The sequence below is a fragment of the Cherax quadricarinatus genome, chromosome 79, assembly GCF_038502225.1.
Source record: "Cherax quadricarinatus isolate ZL_2023a chromosome 79, ASM3850222v1, whole genome shotgun sequence".
Lineage (NCBI taxonomy): Eukaryota > Metazoa > Arthropoda > Malacostraca > Decapoda > Parastacidae > Cherax > Cherax quadricarinatus.
The window spans coordinates 20,534,872-20,549,561 of record NC_091370.1 but is presented as its reverse complement, the minus strand read 5'-3'; the positions used below and the strand labels follow the sequence as shown (position 1 = coordinate 20,549,561).

General features: G+C 44.0%; 1 protein-coding gene across 2 annotated transcripts in view; it reads right to left on the bottom strand.

The window, feature by feature from the left end:
• LOC138855066 (glucose dehydrogenase [FAD, quinone]-like) overlaps positions 1 to 14,690 on the bottom strand; it is a 510,380-nt gene that overhangs the window by 63,642 nt on the left and 432,048 nt on the right. For both annotated transcript variants that reach the window (XM_070102042.1, XM_070102044.1), the window contains exons 6-7: positions 7,470 to 7,591; positions 1,627 to 1,683 (exon numbers count right to left, since the gene is read on the bottom strand). In XM_070102042.1, coding sequence (XP_069958143.1) covers positions 1,627 to 1,683; positions 7,470 to 7,591 — 179 coding nt within the window. The remainder of the gene's footprint in view (positions 1 to 1,626; positions 1,684 to 7,469; positions 7,592 to 14,690) is intronic.

The window sequence follows — 14,690 nt, the reverse complement described above, 5'->3', positions numbered from 1 at the left end:
CTTCATTTTCCCTCCTCACTGACGGCTCCACGTTTGACACTGACTCGCTCTCTGATTTGTTGATAGGAACAGATTTATTACATAACCTTTGATTACACTTCCTTTAGCATTTCACACCGCCCTTGCTACCTATACATCTGTTATACACTCCACCCAGGCATCAGATCAAGCATATTGAAGATTTCACACACCCTACTCTACAGCGATGTATGAACCTTGTGGGGCGTAATTAAGCCGTTTTAATTATAATAATAAAACCGGTCAAACTACTCTCTCATTCTTGGATTATTCCTGATTAATTCTTTGATTAATTTCCCACTGTACAAAACCCTGAGAATTTCTCTGAATAAATGAAAGCATTATTAACGCGGCTTGTCGCTCTAATTTTATGTTACTGGTAAAAAAATTGACTAGTGCAATATGAATAATTCTTGTGTGCAGCACTTGGGTATATTGTGGAGAAGTATCGTTAAACAGCATTATTAATGCAACACAAAGAATAATTACTAGAGACGATAGAAGACGATAGGAGCTCTTTCACTCATTTTAGATGGATGTAAATTAGATACCCAGGATGGGCACTCATAAACTGCAGATAGTTGAGGTGATGCGCTTGAAGACAGCGTCACAAGTAAGAGGAGCCACAGCTGGAAGTAGGTCATACTAATAGATTTAGCCAGCATTAAGACTGTATAATAATTCTCTGAACCACGATTCAACGATGTTACTGTGACAAAAATACCTGATAGCCCTACATGATTCTTATTCACAAACTAATTATTGGAAAGACAGATCCGTATGAGCAGCGACCACTTAATATGTGACTATAGTTTATTCTCTTTCTCCGAGGCCTATTGTAGTGTTAATTATAAACATAATTTTTAATGGGTGGATCGGTAAGCCGCCAGTAGAAGGCCTCGGTCAGCGTACAATGACAAAATTAATACATAGCATTATAAATCTTCCATATGAAGAAAGATTGAAGTCCCTTAAATTACATTCACTTGTAAGACGATGAAAGAGGGAAGACATGATCGAAGTGTTTAAGTAGATGATGGATATTAAGAAAACGGATATAAATGGGGTCTTGAGGATGTCTCTCCAGGAGAGAACCCGCAAAAATGGATTCAAATTTGATAGGATATAGGAAAGTATTGACTTGGAAATAGGGTAGTTGATGAGTGGAACAGTCTGCCTAGTAGGGTTATTGAAGCAAAAACACTGGGTAGTTTCAAATTTAGGTTGGATAAATACATGAGTGAGAGGGGTTGGATTTGAGTGGAACTTGTATATTAATAAATAGATTTATCAAAGCTTATTGCTTGGTTAGTGTTGAAGGTGGGTTGGGCAAATAATTCTATTAGTGAGAGGGATTTGTGAAGGACTTGCCTAGTACGGCCAACAGGCCTACTGCAGCGCTCCTCCTTTCTTTTGTTCTTCTATCCAAAAATTCTAGCTGCGCATCATCATAAGACTAAAACTCGCGTCAGGAAACACTTTTCCTGTTTCTTGACAAGTCTTACCTAATCTAACCTAACTGCTAAATAGGTCACCCTATGACAAACACCCGTTTTAAGTGTTTTTGGGTTAGCAACAGCTACACAATACACAATCTGATTAGCATACCTTTCCCTGGTGTAGGAAACGGACACCAACTGCGGTCTTGTGGTTGTCAAACAGAATCTGAAAAAAACAGAAGAATTAAGTGTAAGTAAAAAAAAAAGAATATTAACTAAGCTATATAAGTAAACGGGCACATTTACATACTATATTTAAGCTGTTTCTCTCGCCAGGAACATTATCATTAGTGGCCCGGTGGCCTGGTGGCTAAAGCTCCCGCTTCACACACGGAGGGTCCGGGTTCGATTCCAGGCGGGTGGAAACATTTCGACACGTTTCCTTACACTATTGTCCTGTTCACCTAGCAGCAAATAGGTACCTAGGTGTTAGTCGACTGGTGTGGGTGGCATCCTGGGGACAAGATTGAGGACCACAATGGAAATAAGTTAGACAGTCCTCGATGACGCACTGACTTTCTTGGGTTATCCTGGGTGGCTAACCCTCCATGGTTAAAAATCCGAACGATATCTTATCTTATCGTTCAATGCATATATTATGACACAACACTGTACAAGCACACATGTATATTATGTATATCAGTGGTATACACTACCGACAAGATGCTAAATTAGACACATGTTGTCATCTGGGTAGCTTTACCAAGTAGACATTTCACTATCCATTGGCTTCATCAGTACAATGTATGAATAGAAAGTGAAAACTGTAGAAATGTATGCAGAAGACAGTGGAAGCTGAGGTAATCAGTCCCTCATCCTAGGAGTAGGTGATGAGCACCGTAGTCGTGCTTCAATAATAGTCAGATGAAGTGAAGCTGACGAAGGTACTGTCACTGGTAAGCGGGACTGCCCTCTGGAAGTAGGTCATGCCCAATAGTCGGGCCAAGAGTAAGTTGAGTGGTGTGATGTCTTCTCTACCTAGGCTGATGTCTTCAGCTTCTAGTCTGAGAGACTGATTACTTTGTCTTCCACTATCTGCTGTATATATTTTTAGTCTTTATATTGTATTCAGGTATTGTATTAAGCCACTGGATGGCGAAAAGTCTACAAATAGACATATCCAGATGTTGCACATGTGTTTAACTGTCGCTACAGAATACCATTGATACACAACTTATCAGACACAGCCGCATCATGGAACCTCGGTGCAGAGAACATCACCACAACCTGCTTCTTAATTAACTGTTGGCCCATCTCTTGGCATGACCTACTTCCACTGGGGACTCCCGCCTACCAGTGGCAATACCTTCGTCTGCTGCACTCCATCTGACTCCAGTTTATCACCACAAGCCTTCCTGCCGGTGCTTCAGATTCTACTAGACTACGGTGAAGATTGAGACACTTATGCAACATATGGGAATCTTTATTGAGGAAACGATTCGCCACACAGTGGCTTCCTCAGTCCAATACAAAGTAGAAGGATGAAAGGAGAGGAGGAATTTTATGTAATCAGTCCCTCAGCCTGGAGTCGATGTGTTCAGTCCATCCTGGTGAACCTACGAGCAGAGTGGTCATACCTGGTGGACCTACGAGCAGAGAGGTCATACCTGGTGGACCTACGAGCAGAGAGGTCATACCTGGTGGACCTACAAGCAGAGACATCATTCCTGGTGGACCTGCGAACAGAGAGGTCATACCTGATGAACCTACGAGCAGAGAGGTCATTCCTGGTGGACCAACGGGCAGAGAGGTCATTCCTGGTGGACCTACGGGCAGAGAGGTCATTCCTGGTGGACCTACGGGCAGAGAAGTCATACCTGGTGGACCTAAGAGCAGAGAGATCATACCTGGTGGGCCTACGGGCAGAGAGGTCATACCTGGTGCACCTACGAGCAGAGAGGTCATACCTGGTGAACCTAAGAGCAGAGAGGTCATACCTGGTGGACCTACGAGCAGAGAGGTCATTCCTGGTAAACCCACGGGCAGAAAGGTCATTCCTGGTGAGCCTACGAGTAGAGAGGTCATACCTGGTGGGCCTACGGGCAGAGAGGTCATACCTGGTGCACCTACGAGCAGAGAGATCATTCCTGGTGAGCCTACGAGCAGAGAGGTCATACCTGGTGGACCTACGAGCAGAGAGGTCATACCTGGTGGACCTACGAGCAGAGAGGTCATTCCTGGTGGACCTACGAGCAGAGAGGTCATACCTGGTGGACCTACCAGCAGAGACGTCATTCCTGGTGGACCTGCGAGCAGAGAGGTCATACCTGATGAACCTACGAGCAGAGAGGTCATTCCTGGTAAACCCACGGGCAGAGAGGTCATTCCTGGTGGACCGACGGGCAGAGAGGTCATTCCTGGTGGACCTACGGGCAGAGAGGTCATTCCTGGCAGACCTAAGAGAGGTCATACCTGGTGGGCCTACGGGCAGAGAGGTCATACCTGGTGGGCCTACGGGCAGAGAGGTCATACCTGGTGCACCTACGAGCAGAGAGGTCATTCCTGGTAAACCCACGGGCAGAAAGGTCATTCCTGGTGAACCAACGAGCAAAGAGATCATTCCTGGTGAGCCTACAAGCAGAGAGGTCATTTCAGGTGAACCTACGAGCAGAAAGGTCATTCCTGGTGGACCTACGAGCAGAGAGGTCATTCCTGGTGGACCTACGAGAAGAGAGGTCATTCCTGGTGAACCTACGAGCAGAGAGGTCATTCCTGGTGAACCTACGAGCAGAGAGGTCATTCCTGGTGGACCTATGAGCAGAGAAGTCATTCCTGGTGGACCTACGAGCAGAGAGGTCATTCCTGGTGAACCTACGAGCAGAGAGGTCATTCCTGGTGAACCTACGAGCAGAGAGGTCATTCCTGGTGAACTTACGAGCAGAGAGGTCATTCCTGGTGGACGTACGTGCAGAGAGGTCATTCCTGGTGAACCTACGAGCAGAGAGGTCATTCCTGGTGGACCTACGGGCAGAGAGGTCATTGCTGGTGGACCTACGGGCAGAGGGGTCATTCCTGGCGGACCTAAGAGAGGTCATACCTGGTGGGCCTACGGGCAGAGAGGTAATACCTGGTGAACCTAAGAGCAGAGAGGTCATACCTGGTGGACCTAAGAGCAGAGAGGTCATACCTGGTGGACCTACGAGCAGAGAGGTCATTCCTGGTGGACCTACGAGCAGAGAGGTCATTCCTGGTGGACCTACGAGCAGAGAGGTCATTCCTGGTGGACCTACGAGCAGAGAAGTCATTCCTGGTGGACCTACGAGCAGAGAGGTCATTCCTGGTGGACCTACGAGCAGAGAGGTCATTCCTGGTGGACCTACGAGCAGAGAGGTCATTCCTGGTGGACCTACGAGCAGAGAGGTCATTCCTGGTGGACCTACGAGCAGAGAGGTCATTCCTGGTGGACCTACGAGCAGAGAGGTCATTCCTGGTGGACCTACGAGCAGAGAGGTCATTCCTGGTGACGCATCTTTGATTTATGAAATATATGTTAAGGCTGCTCTCTACCTACACACTAACATCAAGGCTGCTCTCTACCTACACACTAACATCAAGGATGCTCTCTACCTACACACTAACATCAAGGATGCTCTCTACCTACACACTAGCATCAAGGCTGCTCTCTACCTACACACTAACCTCAAGGCTGTTCTCTACCTACACACTAGCATCAAGGCTGTTCTCTACCTACACACTAACATCAAGGCTGCTCTCTACCTACACACTAACATCAAGGCTGTTCTCTACCTACACACTAGCATCAAGGCTGTTCTCTACCTACACACTAACATCAAGGCTGCTCTCTACCTACACACTAACATCAAGGCTGTTCTCTACCTACACACTAACATCAAGGCTGTTCTCTACCTACACACTAACATCAAGGCTGTTCTCTACCTACACACTAACATCAAGGCTGTTCTCTACCTACACACTAACATCAAGGCTGTTCTCTACCTACACACTAACATCAAGGCTGTTCTCTACCTACACACTAACATCAAGGCTGTTCTCTACCTACACACTAACATCAAGGCTGCTCTCTACCTACACACTAACATCAAGGCTGTTCTCTACCTACACACTAACATCAAGGCTGTTCTCTACCTACACACTAACATCAAGGCTGTTCTCTACCTACACACTAGCATCAAGGCTGCTCTCTACCTACACACTAACATCAAGGCTGTTCTCTACCTACACACTGACATCAAGGCTGTTCTCTACCTACACACTAACATCAAGGCTGCTCTCTACCTACACACTAGCATCAAGGCTGCTCTCTACCTACACACTAGCATCAAGGCTGTTCTCTACCTACACACTAGCATCAAGGATGCTCTCTACCTACACACTAACATCAAGGCTGTTCTCTACCTACACACTAGCATCAAGGATGCTCTCTACCTACACACTAACATCAAGGATGCTCTCTACCTACACACTAACATCAAGGCTGTTCTCTACCTACACACTAGCATCAAGGCTGCTCTCTACCTGCACACTAACAACAAGGCTGTTCTCTACCTGCACACTAACATTAAGGCTGCTCTCTACCTACACACTAGCATCAAGGCTGCTCTCTACCTACACACTAACATCAAGGCTGTTCTCTACCTACACACTAACATCAAGGCTGCTCTCTACCTACACACTAACATCAAGGCTGCTCTCTACCTACACACTAGCATCAAGGCTGCTCTCTACCTACACACTAACATCAAGGCTGCTCTCTACCTACACACTAACATCAAGGCTGTTCTCTACCTACACACTAGCATCAAGGCTGCTCTCTACCTACACACTAACATCAAGGCTGTTCTCTACCTACACACTAACATCAAGGCTGCTCTCTACCTACACACTAACATCAAGGCTGTTCTCTACCTACACACTAACATCAAGGCTGTTCTCTACCTACACACTAACATCAAGGCTGTTCTCTACCTACACACTGCGTTGACATGTGTTCTCTACCTACACACTAACATCAAGGCTGTTCTCTACCTACACACTAACATCAAGGCTGTTCTCTACCTACACACTAACATCAAGGCTGTTGTCTACCTACACACTAACATCAAGGCTGCTCTCTACCTACACACTAACATCAAGTCTGTTCTCTACCTACACACTAACATCAAGGGTGTTGTCTACCTACACACTAACATCAAGGCTGTTCTCTACCTACACACTAACATCAAGGCTGTTCTCTACCTACACACTAACATCAAGGGTGTTGTCTACCTACACACTAACATCAAGGGTGTTCTCTACCTACACACTAACATCAAGGCTGTTCTCTACCTACACACTAACATCAAGGCTGTTCTCTACCTACACACTGTGTTGACATGTGTTTGGACTGGTAACCTGCCAGACTGTGTTGACATGTGTTTGGACTGGTAACCTGCCAGACTGTGTTGACATGTGTCTGGACTGGTAACCTGCCAGACTGTGTTGACGTGTTTGGACTTGTAACCTGCCAGACTGTGTTGACGTGTTTGGACTGGTAACCTGCCAGACTGTGTTGACATGTGTTTGGACTGGTAACCTGCCAGACTGTGTTGACATGTGTTTGGACTGGTAACCTGCCAGACTGTGTTGACATGTGTTTGTACTGGTAACCTGCCAGACTGTGTTGACGTGTTTGGACTGGTAACCTGCCAGACTGTGTTGACGTGTTTGGACTGGTAACCTGCCAGACTGTGTTGACGTGTTTGGACTGGTAACCTGCCAGACTGTGTTGACGTGTTTGGACTGGTAACCTGCCAGACTGTGTTGACGTGTTTGGACTGGTAACCTGCCAGACTGTGTTTACACACACGAACCTTCCTTAGTCACGTAGAGTGACAGGTAGTGACGATGATCTCACCTGAATTTCGTGTCCCCTGAGCTCCCCTGAGTAACGTTACCATTAGGTAACGTAAGCGACGTGTCAACTGAACTCACCTGAGTGACGTGTGCGTTGAGCACCACGTCTAGGTTGGGTCTGAAGGCTGAAGGTTTGATGTAGGCTTCAGCCGTGGACCACCGTATGCTGTTCCTCGTTGTCAGCTGTATCTCGTAGAAGCCTGAAAAATTGTATGTAATAGTAGTAGCCATAGAAGTAGAAGTAGTAGTAGTAGTAGTAGTAGTAGTAGTAGTAGTAGTAGTAGTGGTAGTAGTGGTAGTAGTGGTAGTTGTAGTAGTAGTAGTAGTTGTGGTAGTAGAAGCTGTATTAGTAGCAATAGCAGTAGTAGTAGTAGTAGTGGTGGTGGTTGTAGTAGTAGTAGTAGTGGTAGTAGTAGTAGTAGTAGTAGTAGTAGTAGTAGTAGTAGTAGTAGTAGTAGTAGTAGTGGTAGTAGTGGTAGTAGTGGTAGTGGTAGTAGTAGTAGTAGTAGTGGTAGTGGTAGTAGTAGTAGTAGTGGTGGTAGTAGTAGTGGTAGTAGTGGTAGTAGTGGTAGTGGTAGTAGTAGTGGTAGTAGTGGTAGTAGTAGTGGTAGTAGTGGTAGTAGTGGTAGTAGTGGTAGTAGTGGTAGTGGTAGTAGTAGTAGTAGTGGTGGTAGTAGTAGTAGTAGTAGTGGTAGTAGTGGTAGTAGTGGTAGTGGTAGTAGTAGTAGTAGTGGTGGTAGTAGAAGCTGTATTAGTAGCAATAGCAGTAGTAGTAGTAGTAGTGGTGGTGGTTGTAGTAGTAGTAGTAGTGGTAGTAGTGGTAGTAGTGGTAGTGGTAGTAGTAGTAGTAGTGGTGGTAGTAGAAGCTGTATTAGTAGCAATAGCAGTAGTAGTAGTAGTAGTAGTGGTGGTAGTAGTAGTGGTAGTAGTGGTAGTAGTGGTAGTAGTAGTAGTGGTGGTAGTAGAAGTTGTATTAGTAGCAATAGCAGTAGAAGCTGTATTAGTAGCAATAGCAGTAGTAGTAGTAGTAGTAGTAGTAGTAATGATAATAAAAATCCCTATAGTTTCTTGCTACAGTTATATCTAACAGGAGAGTTGCTGTTTCTTACACCCTTAACCTCTCCCCTGATCTTTCGTAAATGTCGCACCTGGATGCTAGGGATGGATTCCTGACACGCAGAATTTAAACTATCTTCTTCCTCGGATAAAATCTGAATACTTCTCCTTGCCCAGGTGCTGTATACCCCCTGCGGGTTAAGCGTTTCCCAGGACTATAATAATAACTGTCACACCTCACCCTCCCCCCCCAAGCATCCTGATGGAGACAGTAAGAATCTCCATCAAACAGCAGCATCAACAGAGGTACAATACAAGGATGGAAGGAACCATCATGATCTGCTTCGTCATCATTTACAAAGTCAGTGTGACTTTGTAAATGATCGGGTTATTTTAATATTGTTCCAGTCACCGTATTGTGCCTCTTATTATTTTATATTTCCTTGAGTTTTCTAAGTGAAATGTATGTCGAAGAAATAGGCAGTAAACAAGCTCTTGGTGCCAGTAATCAAGGGGCACTATTCTTTAAACTATAATCAAGGGACGCTATTCTTTCAACTATAATATAATCAAGGGACACTATTTTCTCTGTTGCTTAGTGAAAAACAACTGCTAAAGGAGAGGTAATCACACAGGAAAATGTTTTTAAATTTAGGTTAGAAGGTAATTAATGAAAGGTAAGTGTCAACACCTGCAAGCAAATCATTGGTAATTCCCTACATGGACGGTAAGACAGATGGACGACAAATGATTACCACTTATAAGACAACAAAAATTATAAATATATAAGAAGATTTCATGACTGTATCTAAAAGAAAAAATAAGAGGCCATTCTTTACAGACCTGATTTAACTAAACATTGAAGCCAGGAGACAACGAGCAAAGTTTAGCTCCTGTAATTAACCTTTAGTAATGCTCTCTCTCTCTCTCTCTCTCTCTCTCTCTCTCTCTCTCTCTCTCTTACACAGGGTTTAGCAAGGTTAGGAAGGTTCGTAACTTTATTTACTAGCTAAGCCTTTTCTATTGTTATGATACATATAGGAAACAGGATAAAGTTGGAGCCATCTGTGGGCCAGCGATTTCATTTGGGCTGATTTTATTTCGTTGATGTCATTATGTTGTAGGAACATGTTGAAGACTCGAGTTATTCTAGGAATAAATGATCTCAGATGTAGCGATGTTCTGGAGAAGAGTACAGCGTGTAGTTGCTGTTTGCTGCCCATATTGATGTGTACAAGTTCACTTCTCGCTGTCCTCGGAGTGGAGCCAGTGTTGTGCATAACAGTAAGGCCATCCACATCCCTTCTGTGCTGAAGGCTATGCTGAAATGACAGAGCTATCCAGGCTGGGTCCAGGCGAGATATGAACAGTCTTGCTCTGTTCTCTATTCTGTCAAGAAGTCGCAGATAAAACTGAGGGCAGGTAATACAAGGCGACAGCGTACTTGTGCCTCGTACAGAATCTTGCAACCTCTACTGTCGAGCAGATGCGAGATATGTCGATGTGCTGTAAGCTTCCTGGCCGCTTTGTTTGGCTCTTCATAGTCAGTTTGGAGTCATGTTCCCGGGTACCAACACTCTCCCATTCATTCTTACCACTGCTCCAGCATTATCATCATGGTGCCTAGAGATTATCATCACTTGTATTTTCTCATTAGCAAATGTGACTTACAATCATTTCTCCCAGGATTAAATAGGTGTAAGGTGGTGATTGATGTAACTTAGAGCAGCTGGCATTTCCTCTCTTGGATAAGTATATGTCAAAGTACAGTCGCCTGCATACGAGTGGGATTGTGGGAATGAGGTGAAGAAGGTCATTGAAATAGACACTGCATAAAAATGACCCAATCAAACTTCCTTGTAGAACACTTGCACCAATAGTGTGTCTTGTTGACTCTGTCGCGAGGAGGCACAGTGAAGACTAGGCGATTCCCAGTGGTTGAAGTTTTGCTAAGTCTCTGGTGCCATACTCGGTCCCAAGCACCAGCAATGTACAGTGCTACAACACTTCGGATTCATCCAGTGTCTTGCGCCACTAGTGGAGAGGTTTAACAGGAAATCAATAGCAGTGCAACCTTTTCCGAAGTCATATTTATGATCAAAAAGTTATCTGCCGTGAGATTATCGTCTCAAGAATCTTGCTAGTGATTGAGAGGAGTGACACTGGCTTTAGTTGCTGTTTTCCGCTTTGCTCTTCCACAGAGAAGGCCATTTCCACTGCTGGGATAGAGAGAGGTGCTGCTAACCGGTCTGCACATCTACTCAGCACTCTTAGGCTCAACTTATCTGGTCCCACAGCCTTTTCTTTGTCCAGCGATTTAAGGAGAAGGTACACTTCATCTTGCCTAATCGTCACACTTATTGCTGTTCGCCAAAGAGTATGTTACAATTTATTCGGAGTATGTCACACTCCCATATAGGCTGCCTCCCATTCAGCAAACTGGATACTAAGGGTTTAACGATCAATAGGGTACCCTTCGTTAAATCAGTACCATGGTTTATTGGCCAATCACAGGCAAGACCACCGAAGCTGAAGCAACGTGGTTCACTTGTGGTAACCATTGGCAGATTTGCCTAGCTGCTGGTTGAGCACAGTGTACACACTCTGGCTTCTGCTTTGCCATCTGTCACCATGGTGTACACTTACTATTCTATCTGTACATATTGTACATACTTGTATTTATCATCTGGTGAAGGCAAATATAAATAATAGTCTACTGTTGAGTTTTGTTTACTCCACATTCCCATTACGAGCAAGTCTCACAGGCCATTCTTTACCTGTGTTCATAATACTGGATCAGGAACTTGCTGATTTAGAGCTGGAATAATTTCATCAGATGAATAGCCTTGTCGGTCCATGATCAAGGACCTCCAGCAATCTCCATCTAGAGACGGCCCACTTTTGAACTTATTCCATTGCCAACAGGCTTGCCTATACAGGGTCCTGTTATAGATGTGGGATGCTTCTTACACCTTCCAGTTTTATACTTGGTATCAGCCTCTCGACAACGAATGCCGAACCAAGGCTGATCTGTCGACTTCGTCACATACTGCCAGTGAGGGATGTGCTCTTGTTCGACATTAAGGATGTGTTCACTGAATGTATTCACTTGGTTGTCAACATGACCTTGGAGAAGAGCATTCCAATCCGCGATGGCGAGCTCAGAGCAAGGGTGCTGGCCAGTTTTCTCGTTTCCAGAGCCAAGATGCACCTGGAGTTTCTTCACTTTGTTCTGTTGAAATTTTCAATGTCATGAAGACGTCCTTGTGGTCAAATGATCCAACATAACCATCAAGTGACAATGTCTTCTGATAGATCATTCACTACTCGGTCGATGGAAGAGCCAGAGGTGTGAGTAGGGAAGTCAGCGAAGTTTTTCATGTCAAATACTGCAAGAAGGTCATCGAAGTCCCTCTGTATAAGATGCTGGTTGAGGTCAACAACAATTATAATATGTAGGTTGAGGTCACCAACAATTATAATATGTTGGTTGAGGTCACCAACAATTATAATATGTTGGTTGAGGTCACCAACAATTATAATATGTTGGTTGAGGTCACCAACAATTATAATATGTTGGTTGAGGTCACCAACAATTATAATATGTTGGTTGAGGCCACCAACAATTATTATAGGTTGACATTTCTGTTGAAGCAGAAGGGAATCCATATTCTCCATCAAGAAGTTGAAGGGTCTGCATGTTGCTACTGAGGTCTGTACATTGCTCATGCTAACACGGAGCTACTAGTCTTCATGCATAGCTTTATGAACAACATATTTAAGTGAGTACGGATGAAAACATCAATGAGCTGGGCATGTACACTTTACATGTACACTTTACATGTACACTTTACATGTACACTTTACATGTACACTTTCAGAGAAGCAGCAAACATCAGTGCCTCTTTAATGCTGTCTGTCTGTTTTCATACATGAGGTGTAGTCAGTAGTTGTAGCAAAATTTTCTGGAGTCCTGCCGTCTAGAAAATGTCTCAACAACGATGTTGAACTCGGGACGTTGAGTGTTCACGAAACTGTGCGTGAGCTTCCCATCATAAGAACATAAGAACATAAGAAAGAAGGAACACTGCAACAGGCCTACTGACCCATGCGGAGCAGGTCCATGCCCTAACCCCTCCGGATTAGCCCAATGACCCACCCAGCCTGGTCACCTCCACTCAAGGATGGAGCACTGCCCCAGACCCAGAAGCACAAGGTAGTCAGGTCCAACTCACACCCACCCACACCCACTCATGTATTTATCTAACCTATTTTTAAAACTACACAATGTTTTAGCCTCAATAACTGTACTCGAGAGTTTGTTCCATTCATCCACGACTCTATTACCAAACCAGTGTTTTCCTATATCCTTCCTGAATCTGAATTTTTCCAACTTGAAACCATTGCTGCGAGTCCTGTCATGGCTGGAAATTTTCAGCACGCTATTTACATCCCCTTTATTTATTCCTGTTTTCCATTTATACACCTCGATCATATCCCCCCTAATTCTACGACTTTCGAGAGAGTGCAGATTCAGGGCCCTCAGTCTATCCTCATAGGGAAGATTTCTGATACATGGGATCAACTTTGTCATCTCCTCTGTACGTTTTCCAGAGCATTTATATCCATTCTGTAATATGGTGACCAGAACTGAGCAGCATAGTCTAAATGATGCATAACCAAGGATGTATAGAGTTGAAGAACAACCTGAGGACTTCTATTATTTATACTTCTAGATATGAAGTCAAGAATTCTGTTAGCTTTATTGCGAACACTAATGCACTGTTGTCTTGGTTTTAGATTACTGCTAACCAGAACTCCTAAATCCTTTACGCAATCAGTAGTATTAAGATCTACATTATTTACTTTATATGTCGCATGGTTATTTAATCTTCCAACATTTAGAACTTTGCATTTGTTAAATTAGACACATGTGCAACTCTTGGGTATCTTTATTGAGGAAACGTTTCGCCACACAGTGGCTTCATCAGTCCATACAAAGAATAAACTTGAAGAACAGGAGGAGAATGAGGCAATCAGTCCCTCAACCTTGAGTCGATGTGGTCAGTCCATCAATCTTGAATAGAATACGGAATATGAGCGGAGAAGCAGCTTATAAACCATATGGCAGGAGAGGTGCAGCAGTCGTAGGTGGGATCTTAATACTTGGGAATTCTTCGCTTGCCTAATTCTTGGGCACGACCTACTTCCACATTGAACAAATGTGACACTACCTATGACTGCTGCACCTCTCCTGCCATACGGTTTATAAGCTGCTTCTCCGCTCATATGCCGTATTCTATTCAAGATTGATGGACTGACCACATCGACTCAAGGTTGAGGGACTGATTGCCTCATTCTCCTCCTGTTCTTCAAGTTTATTCTTTGTATGGACTGATGAAGCCACTGTGTGGCGAAACGTTTCCTCAATAAAGATACCCAAGAGTTGCACATGTGTCTAATTTATCAACATGTCGGTTCTCTGAACCATTCATTTAGAACTTTGCATTTGTCAATATTAAACTGCATCTGCCACTTCTCCAACCATTGCATCAGTCTATTCAAATCATCTTGGAGTGCTCTAGTGTCCTCATTAGAATGAATTGGATGGCCTATTTTGGTGTCATCAGAAAATTTGCTTATGTCGCTATTTATTCCCTCATCTATGTCGTTTATGCAAATTGTGAACAACAACGGGCCCAACACTGACCCATGAGGAACACCGCTTGTGACGTGCCCCCATTCTGATTTCTCCCCATTTATGCAAACTCTCTGCTGCCTATTTGTCAGCCATGCCTCTACCCAGGAAAAATTTTCTTCTATTCCGTGTGCCTTAAGTTTCCTCAATAGCCTCTGATGTGGAACTCTATCGAAAGCCTTACTGAAGTCCATATACACAATATCATATTCATTACCATGATCTACCTCCTCAAACACCTTAGTGAAAAAAGTTAGTAAATTTGCAAGACAGGAACGCCCCTTTGTAAAACAGTGTTGAGATTCATTAATCAATCTGTGCCTATCAAGATGGCTAAGAATTGCTTCTGCAATAATTGATTCCATAAATTTTCCCACTGTGGAGGTAAGGCTTATTGGTCTATAGTTCGAAGCCAAGGACCTGTCACCAGCCTTGTAAATAGGTATTACATTTGCCATTTTTCACTTATCAGGCACTATGCCAGTTTGTAGTGATATGCTAAAAAGATTAGCCAAAGCTTTGCTAAGTTCCTCTTTACATTCCTT